This window comes from Rutilus rutilus (genome assembly GCF_951802725.1).
Source record: "Rutilus rutilus genome assembly, chromosome: 15".
Classification (NCBI taxonomy): domain Eukaryota; kingdom Metazoa; phylum Chordata; class Actinopteri; order Cypriniformes; family Leuciscidae; genus Rutilus; species Rutilus rutilus.
Window position 1 is genome coordinate 36,789,053 of NC_140220.1, and position 19,166 is coordinate 36,808,218.

General features: G+C 39.0%; 1 protein-coding gene across 4 annotated transcripts in view; it reads left to right on the top strand.

The window, feature by feature from the left end:
* Positions 1-19,166, top strand: part of lama2 (laminin, alpha 2) — a 220,791-nt gene that overhangs the window by 109,486 nt on the left and 92,139 nt on the right. For all 4 annotated transcript variants that reach the window (XM_084432101.1, XM_084432103.1, XM_084432104.1 and 1 more), the window contains exons 17-18: positions 1,695-1,822; positions 4,991-5,077. In XM_084432101.1, coding sequence (XP_084288227.1) covers positions 1,695-1,822; positions 4,991-5,077 — 215 coding nt within the window. The remainder of the gene's footprint in view (positions 1-1,694; positions 1,823-4,990; positions 5,078-19,166) is intronic.

The following is a 19,166-nucleotide window of genomic DNA, read 5'->3' on the forward strand; positions in this document are numbered from 1 at the left end:
ACCACACATCACAAATTAATGAGAAATTAAATGTCAATTTTCAATTTTTACGTGTGTCACAAGTTCAAACAATGATTCATTTTATTGCAATAGGCAAAATCACACTGTAACAGATTTGCACCACTGAATTTAAAATAGCATTTTACAACAAGGATTATTAGTTTAACAGATGATGTCAAAATTATGAAATTTTTCTGTAATTTTAATTGGACACATTCAGGAATGTGGGACAGACAGTTTGTGTGTGTTGTTTTAAAGTAGTTTTTTATACTAAGCTAATGTTGTTAGCGTTTATTCGGTAACACTTTACAATAAGGTTCATTAGTTAGCATTAATTAACTAACATGAACTAACAATGAGCAATACATTTGCTACAGTATTTAATCTTTGCTCATGTTAATTAAGGCTGTTAATTGTTTGTTCATGTTCGTTCACAGTGGATTAACTAATGTTAACAAATACAACCTTTGATTTTAATAACGTTGAAATTAATATGAATAAATGCTGTAGAAGTATTGTTCATTCTTCATTCATGAGGAAACAACCTCAGTCTTCCGTGAAAACACCAGACCGGTTCCTCCAGCCCCTGTGTGAGCGGTCGAGAGTCACAGCTGAACACCCTATTCTTAACAAGGACACAGGCCATATTACACAGACATGAAGAGCTGCGAACGCTCACCTGTGCTGTCCGACTGTGGACTGCGCTGTGATTGTCACTGTGTGTGTGTGTGTATTCACTAGGGCTGTCACTTTTGTGAAGAAATCCTGTTCGATTTTTGAGACACAAGTGTTCATTGAATTGATTGTAAAATTCTAAAGATTTCGCAAATCCACAGACAACTAACAGGCTTTAGGACGAACGTAAAGAGGGCGCTTGAGACGCGCACAAGTCAGCAAATATTCCTGATGATTTATTGGCGTGAAGTTTCGTGCACAATGACAAACAGGAGCGCAACATTCTCGAAACACAATAATCAGAGTGGACTGCCATAACATCACTGAACAACATCACTGCCGGCTTCAACATGGCTGAGTTTACCATTAGAAGTGTCAAACAAATTTCACCTGCGTAGGCGATAGTAGCCAGAACCTGTGTCTGTGTGCATGAGACTGTCTGAACAGCGGCAGAATTCACAGTTTTGTAGTAAAAAGAGACACATTATGCAGAAGTATAATCTGCTGTTATGTGTGTGTGTGTCAGAGCCTGCAGTCGCTGTGTGACGCGCGTTCGCTGCGGGCGTATCGTGACGAGCTGGATGCGCTCCGAGAGAAGCCCGTTATAATCGATTCCCTATTTTTGTTTTCGAAACTTGCGTTGGTCGGTCCGATCGATTGTGCAATCTATTTTCGCATGTAAAGTGACAGCCCTAGTATTCACCTCTCAGAGATGAAACACCCCCGCTGTCCCTCTGACCCATGACACTGTGTGCCTCTGACAGACTGATGAGAAGCGTGCGTTCCTGTCGAGGAATCTTACTTTTAAAAGTTAGCTGTGTTAATAGTTAGTAAAGTTGAGACTTTTGAGTTACACAAAGCTTTTATGCAAGTTTAAGGCGGCTCTGATGCGTTTTCATTTCACCAGACAGAATCTGCAGATGTTGTGTGTATGCTAACACACCTCCATGTCCTGACATTAGCTGTGTTGTTGTTGTCTTTTCATGTGGTCTATCCCCGTGTGAATGTGTGTATTGTAGGGCTGTAGGGATCACACACTCGGCCCGAACTGTGAGCGATGTGCTCCTGGTTATTACGGAGACGCCAGCAGGGGAACAGCGGATGACTGTCAGCCGTGTGCCTGTCCTCTTCTGAGCCCTTCAAACAAGTATGGTCACAGCAAGGCATGACATCACACTCCACCATCTTAACACTCACCATTTCATAGATAATCGCTTCTCTGACTATAGTGACCAGTGTTGGGGAAGCTGCTTCAACCTACCGTACCTAACTCAGTATTTAAAGTAGTTAAACAGTCACGTAACAGTAGTTAGCTACATTACAAGCTATAAACACGTAGCTAATTGCACTGAGATTACTGATCAGATTATTGCTGCATATAACTCAATTAGGGTGATCCCATATAAGTTAAACGCACAAACTTACACCAAATGGGTTTGAAAATAGCCAAGATTCTGTCAGCCTGCCGAAATCTGTAGTTCAATCATGACAACTCTCCAGGGTTCCCACGTGCCCTTGAAATCCTTGAAAGTTTGTGAATCAGAATTTTTCATTTTTCAAGTTTTTGAAAACAAACATAATAGATACAAGTTCTTGAAAGTGCTTGAATTTATTTTGTGCAAGAAGTTTTCCCTCCGGTCCGCTAATGTGTTATTTCACCAACACTTCGTGGCCTATGCGTACTAGCTTGCTTGATTAACGTTAGTTACGGGCATTTACGCGTTACATTAAAGGAGTAGTTCACTTTAAAATGAAAGAGGGGCTTTAACGTTTCAAAGCCGCGATGTACAGAAAATCACAAAGATATAGAAGAAAATGTATAAAAACATTTTGGATCAATAAAACTAAGAAATAACATAAATAACTCCAGAAAGGCCACACTGCAGACAGGATTTGCATTTCACATGCAAATCAAATTAAATCGGCTAAATTACCTGTGTGAGCAGGCCAGCCTACAGCACAACATCGATGCACCGAAAAAATTAACAATTAATTTACTAAATTAAATTAGAACAGAATATACCTTTCTAATAAATAAAAATACAAAACGAAATAAATCAGAATGCACAAGATGAGCAAATGTGTGCAAAATGCCTAAAGTGCAGAGGAACATATATTCAAAACACAAGCCACAAATAGTTAGATTAGATAACCCTGACAGATTAATGAATAAAATAAAAATAAAGAAATTATTAAAATAACGATAGTAGCCAGAATTTTCAACTTTGTCTTTTTAACTGCAGAAACAACAATAAATGCTACAGGACATTACACAAGTTTTTATTTTTTAACGCCTCCAGATGGCCCTTTTCTCACTTTAAAAAATGGATTTAAAGGCCTCCACTCTTTTAATGTGAAATGTTGCATTTATTGAAAAAAAAATCTATGTAATATATAGAATATATAATAGTCCTAATGGAAAAAATAGCTCATAAAAATGTTATAAATATTGCATAGTATCATAAAATCCCTTCAAAATTCTAGATAATAATCAAAAAATATTATTGAACAAAAATATATTACATTGGTTACAATACATAAGCTACATTTCAAGGCTTCGGACACTTCTGACCGTGACGGAGCCAAGTGTGACCCCTAAATGAAGAGGACCAGAGGGTTACGTCCTTAAATCTGAGGGTATTGGACCTGGAAAGTCCTTGAATTTGGGGTTAACCAAGGTGTGGGAACCCTGACTCTCGTATGTTATTGAATATGGCAATGTTAATGAGCAGTCTTGGTGGACGAGATCTGCTACGCTGCTGCAGATCTAGTATGGACTTATACAGTACATAAATCCATCAGCAGATCTAGGCAGGTGGAGCTGGGGAGGTGGAGGGGTTCAGAGGAACTCTGATAGCGCGCAGCAGGACTAGCTTACAGCAAACACTGAACCAGACTATTTAAATGTGTAGCAACCAATCTCATTGGCTACAGAATCAGCAGAGGCCAATCAGCTTGTGCATTGTGATAATGATGTGATTACTATGCATGTAAAGGACTGATCAACCTAGTTTTTAAAATAGTAACGTTGGCACGTTTAGTTAGATTTCCCCCAACACTGACAGTTACAGTGAGTAGTATTCTTGTGCTAAACTATCCAGCCACATGATATTTGTTTTCAGAGCGGCTCGGTTCAGAATAAATGCTTCTCACAGTGAGATTAACGTGCATTTGGGAATGCAGTGTCGGCTAGGTTCACTTTATTTACACATTTGCATTATTAATTTCCAACATTTTTGTGGACAGAACTTTAGTAATATTCCGCCAAAAAAGAAAAGCTCAAGAATTTGAAAAATTATAAGCTTGAGGGTTTGAACGTTTTAAAGTTACAATTTTAAGACATAAACATGAGTATTGTAACTTGTAATGCAATCAGTTATTGTTATAATTATTATCCAATATTATTATTTTAAAAATTTGCAGTATAATTGTAACTTACAAATATATTTCTGTCTTATTTTTTAATTTTTTTTACAATTAGAGTAAAACGTGATCCTGTTTGTGAGATCAGAACATTTGTAGGTCAGACTTTAGTTTTGGGCACACATTTTCACTATTAACTATGACTTTTGCCTTAATAAACTCCTAATTACTGCTTATTAATAGTTTGTAAGGTAGTTGTTAAGCTTGGGTATTGGGTGGATTAAGGGATGTAGAATATGATCATGCAGAATAAGGCATTAATATGTGCTTTATAAGTACTAATAAACAGCCAATATCCTAGTAATATGCATGCTAAACTAGTTAATAGAGAGAATTGGACCCTAAACTAAAGTGTTAACAATCTTGTGCCAGTAGCAGACTCAACTAAAACCAGTTAAGACCATAATTCAGTTGAAGATGGTCTTATTTTTAGCATGATAGCATCTCTAAGGAGCGGATGTAGCTCCTCCAAAGACTGACTGCCAGTCGTCTGTACTCTGTAGCTGGCGCATGATTTCAGCACTAGGCTAATATTGGCTGTAGCATGCTAGTGGCTAATCCAGAAAGAGTTGGCGTGTCCCAGAATGCAACAGCTGAACATTCCACATCTAGTGGGCTAAAGAAAGCGTCGCTCTCCTCCTGCCCTCAGCATTCCCAGCATGCCCGTCAGCCAGGCTCCTGTGTCGTCTGAAATAGCCATGCAGTCATTATAGAGCTAATGGCAGAGCCTGACGCTCACCTCGCTGCGAAGGGTTTGCTCACCCGCTAGACCTTCTGGAGGTTCAAACGGTCTCTGGCTTCGGTTAGAACCAGAGCGAGTGCTTATGATGTTTTTGATTCGCTGCTCTTTTGTTTTTCTCTTTGTCCCCTTGTTGGCTCAAAAACACCGTAGTTTCAGTCCCACGTGCCACGTCGATACCTGGGGTGAGGTGATCTGCGATCGATGCCATCCGGGTTACGCCGGAGCACGCTGTGACAGGTAAGACGACGAGGTTTTACATCCAGACTACTGCATTTTAGGACAAAACAGAGTGGGGTAAGTTGTGCCACATTTTACTCAAGTTGTCTTCTGTTCAGAGAGTAACAAGACACTGGTTACCCTTCCTAAAAATAAGTATACTTCAAGTTCATTTTATTAAGTGTACTTAAGTAAAGTTCAAGTATATTTTAAGTATACTTTATATGTAGTAAAAATTCTAATATCAGTGCACTAGGACTGTAGTATACTTGTAAGTGTACTATTTCAATACTAAATTGGCCCACTTTTTAGTGTATAAAAGTATACTTTAAGTGTGACAATAGTAAACTTTGAATACACAATTGGTTTACAACTACGTTTTTCGTTTTTTCTGCAAAGATACGTCAAGTAAGGTATACTGATAGTTTACTAGTTAAATACTTGTAGCACTTTCTTTTTAGTTTATGAAAATACACTTTAAAGTATACTCACAGTATAAAACTTCTAAACTACTAGTTTACTGAAAGTATACTTACAAGTGAACAAAACATACTTATAGTTTACTATTTATACAGTACAGGTCAAAAGTTTGGAAACATTACTATTTTTAATGTTTTTGAAAGAAGTTTCTTCTGCTCATCAAGCCTGCATTTATTTGATAAAAAAAAATGTATATTGTGATATATTATTACAATTTAAAATATTTGTTTTTCAATTTATTATACTTTAAATTATTATTTGTTTCTGTGATGCAAAGCTGAATTTTCAGGATCATTACTCCAGTCTGTCACATGATCCTTTAGAAATCATTCTAATATGATGATTCATTATCAAAGTTGGAAACAGTTCTGCTGCTTAATATTTTTTCAGAACCTGTGATCCTTTTTTAGGATTCTTTGATGAATAAAAAGTAAAAAAATTAAAAAAATTAAAATAAAACAAAAGAAGCAAATGTTTTAAAAATAGAAATCTATCACTACTGGTCAGTAATTATATATATTTTTTTAAATAAATCAATACTTTTATTCAGCAAGGATGTGTTACATTGATAAAAAGTGATAGTAAAGATTTATATTATTAGAAAATATTTCTTTATTTTGAATAAATGCAGTTTATTCATCAAATATATTAGGCAGCAGAACTGTTTCCAACACTCATAATAAATCAGAATATTAGAGTGATTTCTAAAGGATCATGTGATGGACTGGAGTAATGATGCTGCAAATTCAGCTTTGATCACAGGAATAAATTATTTTTTAAAGTATATTCAAATAGAAAACTATTATTTTAAGTTGTAATAATATTTCACAATATTACTGTTTTTTTTTCTGTTTTTTTTTATCAAATAAACGCAGCCTTGATAAGCATTAGAGACTTCTTTCAAAAATATAAGAAAATCGTAATGTTTCCAAACTTTTGACCTGTACTGTATATTATTTTAGCACGTTAAGTATACTACTACTATGTTCCTATTAAGGTCTTAATTTTTATACTTTTTTGGACATAAACTCTATTTGACCTGTTTTACTTTTCTCAGATTATGCACAAAAATGTGCTAAATTAAGGATGCAATACAGCGTACTCACTAGCACATCTTACTCCACTCTACCCTACTAATTGTTTGTAACTTTAATAACTAAAGATTTGTCATTTTCATTGTGATTAATTGTCTGAAATGATTGATGGTATGACTTGATCCTGTGGTGTCACATAACTGTTGATCTATTGAGATTATGGCTTCACCGTACTATAATCATGAGTTATTTAGCATCTACAATCCAGAAATGGCCTTACAATTAAACTAAATAAATACATTTTAAAAGTCTCCCTCTGAAATCCCAAATATGCATCTTTAGCCCTATTCGGACGGGACTAGTTTAACATGGACTTTAACAACACACACTTCTCAACCGTCTTCAGATGGTTCAAAACGCAGCAGCGCATCTCCTTACCAATACCCATAAACGTTTACACATCACCCCTGTCCTCTGCTCACTTCACTGGCTCCCGGTACGGTTTAGGGTGGAGTATAAGGTTCTGATGTTTGTTTTTAAGGCCATCAATGGTCTGGCCCCCGGCATACCTCTCCGAGCTGGTCACTGTATACCAACCTGCCAGAACCCTCCGCTCCTCTCAGAACACCTCTTTGATTATCCCTAAGTTTAGATGCAAAAAGTTTGGAGGCCGATCTTTTGCCATCCAGGGACCTACTTTGTGGAATGCCTCACCTACTCCCCTTCGTAATATAACTGTGTTTAGTGTTTTTAAAGCGCAGTTAAAAACGTTTCTTTTCAGTAAGGCTTTCAACATGTAACCACTTGTTTTGTGTTTTTAGTCCTTGTGTTAGTTAACTGTTTAAATTAGCTTTAACTTGCTATTTTCATATCCTGCTGCCTTTTTTATGTGTTTTATGGAAAGCACTTTGTGCACCTTTCTGGTTGTTGTAAAGGCGCTATATAAATAAAAATTGATTGATTGATTGATTGATGGAGAGGAGGGGTAAAGTCATTATCACCAGAGCTTCTCTGTGATTTTAGTGCCGTCCGAATGTGCATCTCAGTGATCATCACGGACAATGTCAGTAAAGCTTACGGCGGCTTTTACTTTCAGTAAAAAGGTCTGGAAAAATAACAAATAGACCCGCTGTAAAAATGTACGTAAATATTCCCTCATTTCCTGTTTTAAAAGTAGTTTTCCGTGGTTTTTCAAGTATGCAGGCGCTTGAAAAAGCATTCAGTTGCGTTCTAGACGCTGGGACGAGTCTGTGTAAAACTTTCCCACGCACCATTCAGATCAGAGAGAAGATCGAAAGCACTCGTTAGAGGCATGAAAATCTACCAACACAATCCAATCTGAAGTTACATAATTCGACCGGACATTTATATATATATATATATATATATATATAAATATAGGTTATATGTGTTTGCACACGTGATATCAGGAAGCAGCGTAATACAACATGAGGGTGACGGCGGTGTGTAAATCGAGTTACTCTCCCACTTCTGCTAGTTCTCTTATCCTGTGCGTATTGCCCATTATTATTACAGACGTCCTCCATCTACCCTTGTACAACTAATCCCGTCCGAATAGGGCTTTTAAGAGAGATAATTTTCCATGTAAAATGTAATGTCGTACGGGGAAAGTCCTAATCTGGGTTAATATCTGACGACACGGTGAATCCATTTTTGATGCCGTTTTGAAGCTTGACCAGACCTTCACTGCATCACGGCACTGTAGCAACACTTAATGAGCCGTCTACAAGACCTCATGCTGTAGTTGTGCTCCGGACTTTCATTGCCAAAAGGTAGACAACATAAGAAATGGTGATTAGAAACATGCTATTATGCATTAGTATTATTAAAAAATCATCAGTTTTAATCAGTATTTGTATGTGCTTAGTGGTTTTATGCTTGTTAGAGTATCACATTCTTAGCTTTGCAACATAATCATAAACTCTTGAAATCGACATCATCTGCGCACTATGACACAGACAGTTATGCATTTGGCAGATGCTTTTATCCAAAGTGACTTACATGGCATTGATTCAGCATATTCATTTGATCACTTCATGCGTTCCCTGGGAATTGAACTCCTGACCTTGGAGTGGCTAACGTCATGCTGTAATGCTTAAGCGTTACTGCTGCTTATGTAGAAATCACTTATGAAATCATTTCAGTTAGGATGCCCCCTGTGAAGGGCGACTCCTACATGAGCAGCACACACTAATGCAGCTCATTGTGTTTATGTAAAAAGCATCCGAAAATGCCTACTTCCATACTATATAGTAGGTGAGAAACTGTATGTGAGCCAAGCAGTGTGTCCAACTTTATAGTATTCATAAATCAGTAGGCAATAGGTACCTGGATGACTAACTAGATTCTGAAGTGCACAGACGATGGACACTTTGCTCTCGAACAAGGCCACGGCAGAGGATTTGTGAATGACGGTGACGCAACGCAACTGATGCCATAGGTCACATGACAGTGATAACATGGCAGGTGTAGTACGTCCAGATAACATTCATACAACACATATTTATAATATATAGGCGTGTTTCCATTACAGATTTGCGATTTTGCGTTTCTGGGTGTTTCTCCCTCAGATCTGCTGCGAGGTCTTGATTGTGGCATTTATTTGAGGTTTAGAATCCATTATTCCTGTAATTCTTTTGTCTTATATGAGTTTAATAAAGAGCTCTGTCTCGTATTCTGTCCAAACACACCGCCTCATCTAGGTCAGGTGACTGTAAATGCACAAAAACTGTTTCCATTGCAGTTTTGCGAAATATTTATTTTTCGAATTGCCTGAAAAACCTCCTCATGCGAGCGGAAAAACTTGTTTGCGATAAATGGGAGTTTTTGCGAAATTGACGTGTTTCCATTGGGCGTATTTTCAACTCGCAATTTCAATTCGCGCAATTTGAAGGGTAATGGAAACGCGGCGAGTGTTAGCTACTCAGTTGCTTACTCTCATGACACATAGCAACAAAGCTAAAAGTGTTCGTAATATGGTGGAGATTTTATTGAAAGTAGCCTTCATTTGCCTGTTGAGACATGCCTTCACAAACACCCGTAAGAGCTGTGATTGTGATGATTATAAAATATTCTGTATTTTTGTAATTCTGCTAGGTGCCACAAGTGTCGCAGAAACTACATACTTCCCCTTTAAACGGCACGGCACATTGGCTTAAAGACTCAGATCTAAATCAGAGACGACAAATAAGAAACACCATGGCAGGTGTCAATTTAAATGTATGCTGGAAGTATTTTTTAATTAAGTATTAAAAATAAGTATAATATAATAAATATTAGTAGCCTGTTTTAAATAAAATCTAAGTAAAAATAATTATAATAAATAGTATAATAAAATATAAGTATTCTTTAAAAAATAAGTTTAATGCAAATTAATGACAAATGCATACCATCGATTAGCAACCTCGGATAGTTAGAGTAGGTCTACTTACAGTATGTCTTTCTTTAGCACTTTAAGTTTTTGTAAAAAATAAAAATAAATTTCTCTATGAACTATGAAAATAGCTTCAGTTATGCTGGAGATCTGGCAGCAACAGCACTTTTTCAGCGATTCACGGACAGCGTTCCCTGCGCATGAAATCCCCCATATGCCAGCAAACCAATGAGAACGCAGGACAGTGATGACGACACATAACAACAGAGCTGTTGTGGATCCGCTTACCCGAAACCCTCCGTCACTGGCAGTTTTGAAGAAAATTACATACGTATTACCAACAATTTATCATGTAAGGTTTATGGTACACCTCAAACAAGTGAATTGTATAGTGTTAATATTGACTAGCGAGTCCTTGAATTGCTTGGGTATGCAGCGTATATTTTCTGTGTGTGTGTGTGTGTGTGTGATGTGCTGAACAACAGCATATGTTTTTTGAGTCTGTGAGTAGACTACTCAAACAAATCTTAATCTCTAGGCCATATGGATCTCTGTCCCAGTGTGATATGAAATAAAAACCTGGCATAAGTTGGAGCAAATGGCTTAATCCTCTGTGGTCAGTGTAAAGTGCCTACAAATGCAATAGAGCACAATGCAGCTCTCAGCTCTGGCACTGATGGCACCGTCTTAATTTCATTAGCATCAGAAATCACTCGGCTCATCTATCATGTGCAATATTCCATTTCATTCCAGTCGCTCTGTTTATTTGTCTTCCTCAACTCTTCGCGTTCCCCCAGTGGGCGTCGTTCTCTCCCGTTCTCTGAAGGTTGGTATGCTGGTGGGTTAGCATTAGCATATGCTGCATTCTGGGTAGGTTTGCGTTGGCAGGCAGTCCAGCTCTGTATGCGGACTAAATCACTGTGGTGTTGTGGAGTACAGTGGCGTCTAGGTGGAAGAAAGGTCTCGGCTCTTCTGTGACCCCACCCCTGAAACAGATGGAGAGGGACTGGTGCAGTGCCAGTGCTGGTACACGCTAGCTGGCACCAAAGCTCTCCACGCTGAGCCATTAGCAGAAAACGGGGAGCTGGACGTGTGTTATGGAGGACAAGCGGAGAGAAAGTTCGAGAGGAGAGAAAGAGAGTTAATGGAAAGGTTTCTCGTCCTGGGAAAAGCCAGGGACAGACGCACATTAATGGGCCGAGATGGGACCGATCCATCAGCGCTCAGACGGAGCTCAAACCCAGTCTGTCTCCTGAGGCACTCGCTGAAAGAGATGTGAAGGACATACTTCACACAAACTCAGTCAGGCGGTGCACGTCGCTCTTAAATGTGTTCCTAAAAACGTATTGTGTTGAGGCCATCTGACAGGGAAGCCATATCAAGTGAGATCAATTGGAGAGCAGATAGAGACTGTTGCTTCTCGGGATTATTCTCACACGTCCCAATGGCGTTTCAAAGGAGATCTCAAGAATGCCTTATAGTGCACTCAGATACCATTGCAGATTATAGACAGAGATCTCAGGATGAACAGGAGGAACACATAAACTCTTCAGGACAAAATGTCCCAAGAGCATTGTATGCCTAAGTAGATCGTAGAGACATTTGGTGCCATTGGTTTCTACGATCTACTTGAGCCAACTACTGTCTCATCTGTGCCTTTTTTTAGTTGAGTCTCCTGTGGAGAAACGTCTGAGATAAAGGTGATATTTGAAGTACTCTACATCTTTCAACAGGGCCGTAACCGCCATACAAATTGAAGAGGAAACATCAGTTCTGGTATTCAGATTAGCAGTCAACAAATATGTGATTTTCAGTGGCTGAATCTTGATTTATTACATTTAGTCCCCAAACAAATCCCAAATATGCGCTTACATCCTTGGCCAGCAGTAAACAGCGGCTCTCTTCAAACAGAAATCTTTGCAGAATTCGAGACATGCCCCAGATCCCTTTGGCAATTTCCATCTAAGCAAATCAAATGAACACTATCCAATATCTGTAGAGTGCTACCAAAGCCTGTAAAGCTTGTTTTATTAGAGTACACAGATTAAAGATGAGCAACAAGTGCCACAAATTGCTGCTTCCTTCAATATTGAAATATCTCACTTTTTTTATGAGGCGTCTTCAAAGACTGGTGAAATAAATTGATGATCTAAATTCCACATGCATTAACAACCACTCAAACCTGAATCTATAAGATTTCATTGATGTTTGTAGTTAATTATATGTAGTTTATAAGCCATTATTTTTTGTTTGTGTGCATTGGGTTCTGTGTGGATTAATTACTATTTGAATATAAATGTGGTCCTCGTCATGTAAATTAGACTTCAAGGGGATACTCATTAGTTCACTCCTGCTAACCATTTTATCATTAATGCCAATTGTCTTTAGGACTGCTCAATGTATGAAACCAGAAATCACTTTATACTATGTAGGTAGAGCCTCAGTTGTAGGTAAACCCTGTCAGTGACCACCTTTACATCACGCGCACCTAAAAAATGGTTCATTCTAAACACAAAGAGAGAGAAAGCTGCATGTAAATGAGAACAAAACTTTTCAACCATTAGCTGATTTCCAGCAATACGTCACTTTCTGGTGTCCGTGTAAATGTAAATAGCTCAGAACAGGCTGTTGCAGTTGTGCAAGCTCTGTGAAACAGGTCTAATATTTATCATCCCGCCCCCCTGCTTTATTCATACTCTATATGTGTGTATTGTGGAGTGTGCTGTAAGCTTGCTCCGAGTGTGTAGTAACAGTAATGGGCTTGGTGATTTAAGGGGGCCCTCTTCGGTTTAAGAATCAATGACCCACGACAGAAAAAAAAACCCTCTCTCCACCCCACTCAGTCTTTCACTGACCTAATTCAGCTCAGTCCCTCCATGGCGCCTGGTCCTGCTCTGAAATAGAGTGCTTATGTTTAGTTTGGCCCTGCGTGCCCATCGACACCTGAAACAGCGAGCCAGAGAGAGCAGGCTGAGGGTGAAGGGTGAGGAGAGGAAGGAAATAAGAGTTTGGAGCAGTCCCAGTTTTTTTTTAGTAATTGTTCCCTGGTGTGCAGACAGACAGGAACTTGGCCATATATATATGGCCTGGGTTAAAGACACCTGGCCCGAGTCATCAGTGCTTAAGATGGCTCTCTCACAGCAGCGCTAACGACAGGAGAAATGATGAGCTGGCACCAGACAGACAGGAAGAGCCCGTCTTCAGTGCTCAGTTACTATATAAAGGGGACCGAAACAGTGCAGAGGTGACAGTCAGTGTGATTTTGGGGGCATGGGGATTATGTTTTGGAACAGTAGGTGGGGACTTTTGCATTTAACCAGATATTGTAATTATTTACTAACTAATATTTATGCCCAATGACTTTTCCAAATTTAGCAAAGGATTATTAATGCAATGCAAACAATGAAAATAGTGGAAATATATCATATTTTAAGCCATCATATTTTCCTTGTAATGTGGCCTAATAGGATGTTCTACTAAATAGGACCTAGGACAGAGCCTTGTGGCACTCAGTACTTATCTTTTATCCCGAGACAGCTCCACATTTACACACAGCTATAGGAACAATCTGAAGTAGAATCTAAACAGACAAGGCCACTGCTAACATGGTTCCAAAAGAATATTGTGAAGTATAGTATGATGATAAAAGTCAGTCTGACACGAATTCCCTTTCGATTGAACTCAACGGCGCATCAGCTGACACAATGGGAAAGCATGTCTGAGGCACGTGTACCAACTAGCCAATCATGGCTGATGCAGTGATGACATCACAGGGTGCTCCCCAGCGTATAAAAAGGGCACCTGAAAACACGTCAACAGTTTCAATGTCTTTAGGAAGCCGCTTGTCTGTGTGCTGTGTGAAGATTGCAGTGTGTGAAAGGTAAAGAGAAGGAAATATGGCGAGTATACGATGGTCACTATATGTGTGTTATCTGTCTAGGAGTGGAGCATGCACGTTCAGCCCTCGAGGATGCATTCATTGCGATGATTTCTCACTGAGAAAGCTCCGCTCTCGGCTGGCGCTCTTCATGAGAGAAGGGAGTCAAGCTGCTGAGCCTCGCGGCTCGTGCCTCCAGTTACGGCTCCCACTTACAGCCGCAGGGAGCTCAGACGGAGCTGCTTGAAGAGCGTGAGCAAGTTCCCCTCACTTCTCCCTAGCACTGCGGCCCTCATGCATGAAGCGGAAGCCCGCTCGGCGTGCTGTTGTTCTCTGGAGAGGAAGGTGACACTGAGCTTCGTGATTCAGCGGTGTTTGCTCATGCTGAATCGGATTCAGAGTTGACAGCCATGCTTTCCCGCGCTCGGACTTGTTCTCGATTGGCTTCTGGGGGGCGTAGCACGACGCGAAAAGCGCCTTGCCCTACCCCGTGCCTTTCTTCCCGGAGGTGCATGAAGAACTTTGGCTTCTTCTGTGGAATATGAGGACTCATTGCACGCTCATGATCTTGAGGAGGCACTGCCGTTGAGACGGTGGTAAAACGGTTTAGAGACTTTCCATTTCTACCATCCCAAATATCTTCCCTATCGCCTCCCTCCCCCTCTGAGGAGGGCGTGGGGTATAGTATGTTGTTTTTAGAGGAGAATAAAACAACATCTTATTTTAAGAGAAATATCTCAAGAGGGTAATGGGATACAATAATTCTGTTATTAGAGGAGAATAAAGTTTCCTCCCTCCCCCTTTGAGGAGGGTTCGGGGGTTTGAGGATGCTTTTAGAGGAGATTGATGATGATTGAAGTTTCTAAGGAGAATAATTCTTCTCCCTCCCCCGAAGAGGGTGTGGGATACAAGAAGTTGTACAATCTCCTCCCGTTCACTTGTTAAGGGTGTCGTGCAGTAATGCTGCTTTTAGAGGAAAGTGAATTCTCCTCCCTCCCTCCCTCCGCCTCCGATGAGGGAGTTGGGGTACAGAGGATTGTTATTAGAGGAGAATAAAGATAAGGGATGGCTGGCGTCACGGTGAGCTGGCACTAGGTGTTTGGCTCCCTGATAATATATTTAGAAGTAGAGCTGACAGTTGTTTGAGATGATCGTCTATGATAGTTATATGCTCTTCTGTCACCTTACCCAGGTTTCTGGGTATTTAGTGAGATAACGCTCCTTCCCATTGCAAGGTTGTGCAGGGTGTTTCCACTCGCTGGCTGACTTTTTCGTTTCATTGCCTAAGATTCTAGGCAGTTTTTAGTCTCCAGCAGACACTGGTCAGCATGGCATAGCTGGTATTGACGTCCCCATTGCATCAGCTGACGTCTCGTTGCCATGCTTCAGGCGTGCCTACGTGTCTTCCTTCAGACATTTGAAGCTGATGCCGTGTTTTCAGGTGCCCTTTTTATACGCTGGGGAGCATCATCACCCCAGACAGCAACATATTGTCGGCCCAGATCTGGCCCGCATCTGGTACGCGTGGAATCCACATGTACCAGATGTGGCCCGGATCTGGGCCTACACTATGTTCCCTCTCAGGTTACATGCATAATGTGAGACATTATTAAAGGACCTAGAGTACACATGTATCATATTTCTCTTCAGAAAGAAACTTTTGGACAATTTTGATTCTGCTTTTCCAAAAGGAAGGTATCTGTTCTTGGAGTGGCTATAATGTTAGATGCTGTAATGAGGTTACACATCAGATGTTCTCTTTAATATCCTCAGATGTGAAATGGCTTTATTAGTTTCTTTATAGTGCATTGTATTTTACACTACAACATATGAATGAATGGAGTGATTTATTTTCATTCAGTTTCAGATTTTCTTTTCTGAGAATATAACAAATTTGGCTTCAGACCTGGGGCCAGATTTACTAACAGCTTGCGCCAGTGAAAACCCTCTTTTGGCTTTTAAAAAAACTACTGTCAGGATTTGCTAAAGTCGTGGACAGGGTTATTTTTGTGGCTGACCTTATTGTAGGAGTTTCTCTTTCAGACGGCTAAATGTTTGGGAGGAGAGTGTTTAAATGAATAACAAGGTGATTTACTAAGGTTTGCGCTCGTCAATTTACTGGTATTTGCCCCATTATTTACCACCCCCAAAAAAAGCATGTTTTAAACCAGACACTAATTTGCGCTGCTCTTGGTGGATTGTGTTGGTCATTATGGAAATGATCCGGCTGCATCTATGTTCTTTAATGTGCGCGTTGTCATTAGATCACACGAATGAACTTTCCACTCCCATCTGCGCTTTTATGGGATTGTGGTACCACTCTAATTTACCCTTTTTAGTAAATCTGGCCCCTGGTCTCAATAGTTTTAATGTGAAAAGTCGTATCAGAGTAAATGTGAACAGATCTTTTTAAATGATTCCCATTTTCCATGTTGCATTTACAGTCAAGTGCTTAGGAGACAATTTCCCTACCAAAGCAACTTGAAATCCACTAATGATGTTAAATGGCAAGTACCAGGACAAAAAAGAGGACACTTTGTAATCTGGCCCGACATACAGTAACACAACTATAAATGCAGATATAACTGTATATGAATGCACCAATCCAATATTCCTTAAATGAGACATGATCCCAGAGCATTTGTACTGTTAAGCGGATTTTATGTCTTTTAAAGTCATTGTGAGATCTAAGACTTCGATTAAATGTTAAAATCTCCAACATGAACAGTTAGAACTAGATTCTGAACTAGCGTGCCGCTGGGCCTGTAAAGACAGTCACAAGCAATACCATATTCAATTAATAAATCTAGGGTGGCTCGTGGAATCCGCTGAGCGCGAGTGAAACACAGTGATTACTTTCTCTTTCCGCCATCATGCAGATAGCGCAGCCGTGTGCAGATAAGCGCAGAGGAATCCATTTAACATGAAGCGAGTGGATAGACTGTGCGTGTTTATCAGCCAGCAGCACAAGTTGCTTCAGTAGAGATATTGGATCCGAACGCACCGACAGCAGATAAGAAGAGCGGGTGGGCGAAGCGAGCGGAGGAAGTGATAGCGTCTCTTCCCCTTATATTTCTCTCACATTCTCATCGTCTGTGCTTTGTTTTGGCGAGAAAAGTCTTGGGTGCTCTTTTCATGATCAAAAGAGGGTTGTTCATCAGACGGACTGTAATGGAGCCAGTACAGTGTGTGCACAGCTCCTTTAAAAGAGAAACGGTACATGTCTGGGAATGCAATATACTTAAATGCTTTCCTTAAGTGTGTCCATTCATCCCATTTACACCAGCTATTCTCTGTAACTCTTTCAGCTCAGATGAGTTCAGTTAAGGTTTAGCTTCTGTGTACATACACTATCATAACTGGGCTGAAGTGACCTCTGATCTGCTTTGAACTGTAAATACAAACGATAAATTGACAGCTAATTCACTGCACCACCGTCAAGCTAGAAGTTAAATATATCTTTATGCATCATACTGTACATAAGCTATAAATGTTCAGTCAGTTGTTCATTATCTCAAAACAAACCCACACAGTGACCAGGACCCCAAGCTTGCCGACATTATCCAGCTAATTACATGCCTGCGTAGCAATTAATAAAACACATGCATGTGAGAAATTGATTTAAGCAAAAATTATTTTATAATGTACGAGTAAAGAGAGTCTTAAGTATGGAAGCTTGTTTCCACCACAGAATAAAATATTTTAATCTCACTATTGCGAGTTTATATCTCGCAATTCTGAGAAATAAAGAAGAATTGTGTGATATAAAGTCAGAATTGTGAGATATAAAGTCGTAATTGCGTGTTATAAAGTCAGAATTGCGTGATATAAAGTCAGAATTGTGTGATATAAAGTCAGAATTGCGTGATAAAAAGTCGTAATTGCGTGATATAAAGTCAGAATTGCGTGATATAAAGTCAGAATTGCGTGATATAAAGTCAGAATTGCGTGATAAAAAGTCGTAATTGTGTGATATAAAGTCAGAATTGCGTGATATAAAGTCAGAATTGCGTGATATAAAGTCAGAATTGCATGTTATAAAGTCAGAATTGAGTGATATAAAGTCACAATTGCGTGTTATAAAGTCGTAATTGTGTGATATAAAGTCAGAATTGAGTGATATAAAGTCGCAATTGCATGTTATAAAGTCAGAATTCCATGATTAAAAGTCGTAATTATGTGATATAAAGTCAGAATTGTGTGATATAAAGTCAGAATTGCGAGATATAAAGTCAGAATTGCGTGATATAAAGTCAGAATTGCGAGATATAAAGTCAGAATTGCGAGATATAAAGTCAGAATTGCGAGATATAAAGTCAGAATTGTGTGATATAAAGTCAGAATTGTGTGATATAAAGTCAGAATTGCGTGATATAAAGTCAGAATTGCGAGATATAAAGTCAGAATTGCGAGATATAAAGTCAGAATTGTGTGATATAAAGTCAGAATTGCGAGATATAAAGTCAGAATTGCGTGATATAAAGTCAGAATTGCGAGATATAAAGTCAGAATTGTGTGATATAAAGTCAGAATTGCGAGATATAAAGTCAGAATTGCGTGATATAAAGTCAGAATTGCGAGATATAAAGTCGTAATTGCAAGATATAAAGTCAGAATTGCGTGATATAAAGTCAGAATTGCGAGATATAAAGTCAGAATTGCGAGATATAAAGTCAGAATTGTGTGATATAAAGTCAGAATTGCGAGATATAAAGTCAGAATTGCGTGATATAAAGTCAGAATTGCGTGATATAAAGTCGTAATTGCGAGATATAAAGTCGTAATTGCGTGATATAAAGTCAGAATTGAGTGATATAAAGTCGTAATTGCGTGATATAAAGTCAGAATTGCGTGATATAAAGTCAGAATTGCGTGATAAAAAGTCAGAATTGCGTGATATAAAGTCAGAATTGCATGATTAAAAGTCGTAATTGTGTGATATAAAGTCAGAATTGCATGATTAAAAGTCGTAATTGTGTGATATAAAGTCAGAATTGCGTGATATAAAGTCAGAATTGCGTGATATAAAGTCAGAATTGCGTGATATAAAGTCAGAATTGCGTGATATAAAGTCAGAATTGCATGATTAAAAGTCGTAATTGTGTGATATAAAGTCAGAATTGCGTGATATAAAGTCAGAATTGCGTGATATAAAGTCAGAATTGCATGATTAAAAGTCGTAATTGTGTGATATAAAGTCAGAATTGCGTGATATAAAGTCAGAATTGCGTGATATAAAGTCAGAATTGAGTGATATAAAGTCGTAATTGTGTGATATAAAGTCAGAATTGCGTGATATAAAGTCAGAATTGCGTGATATAAAGT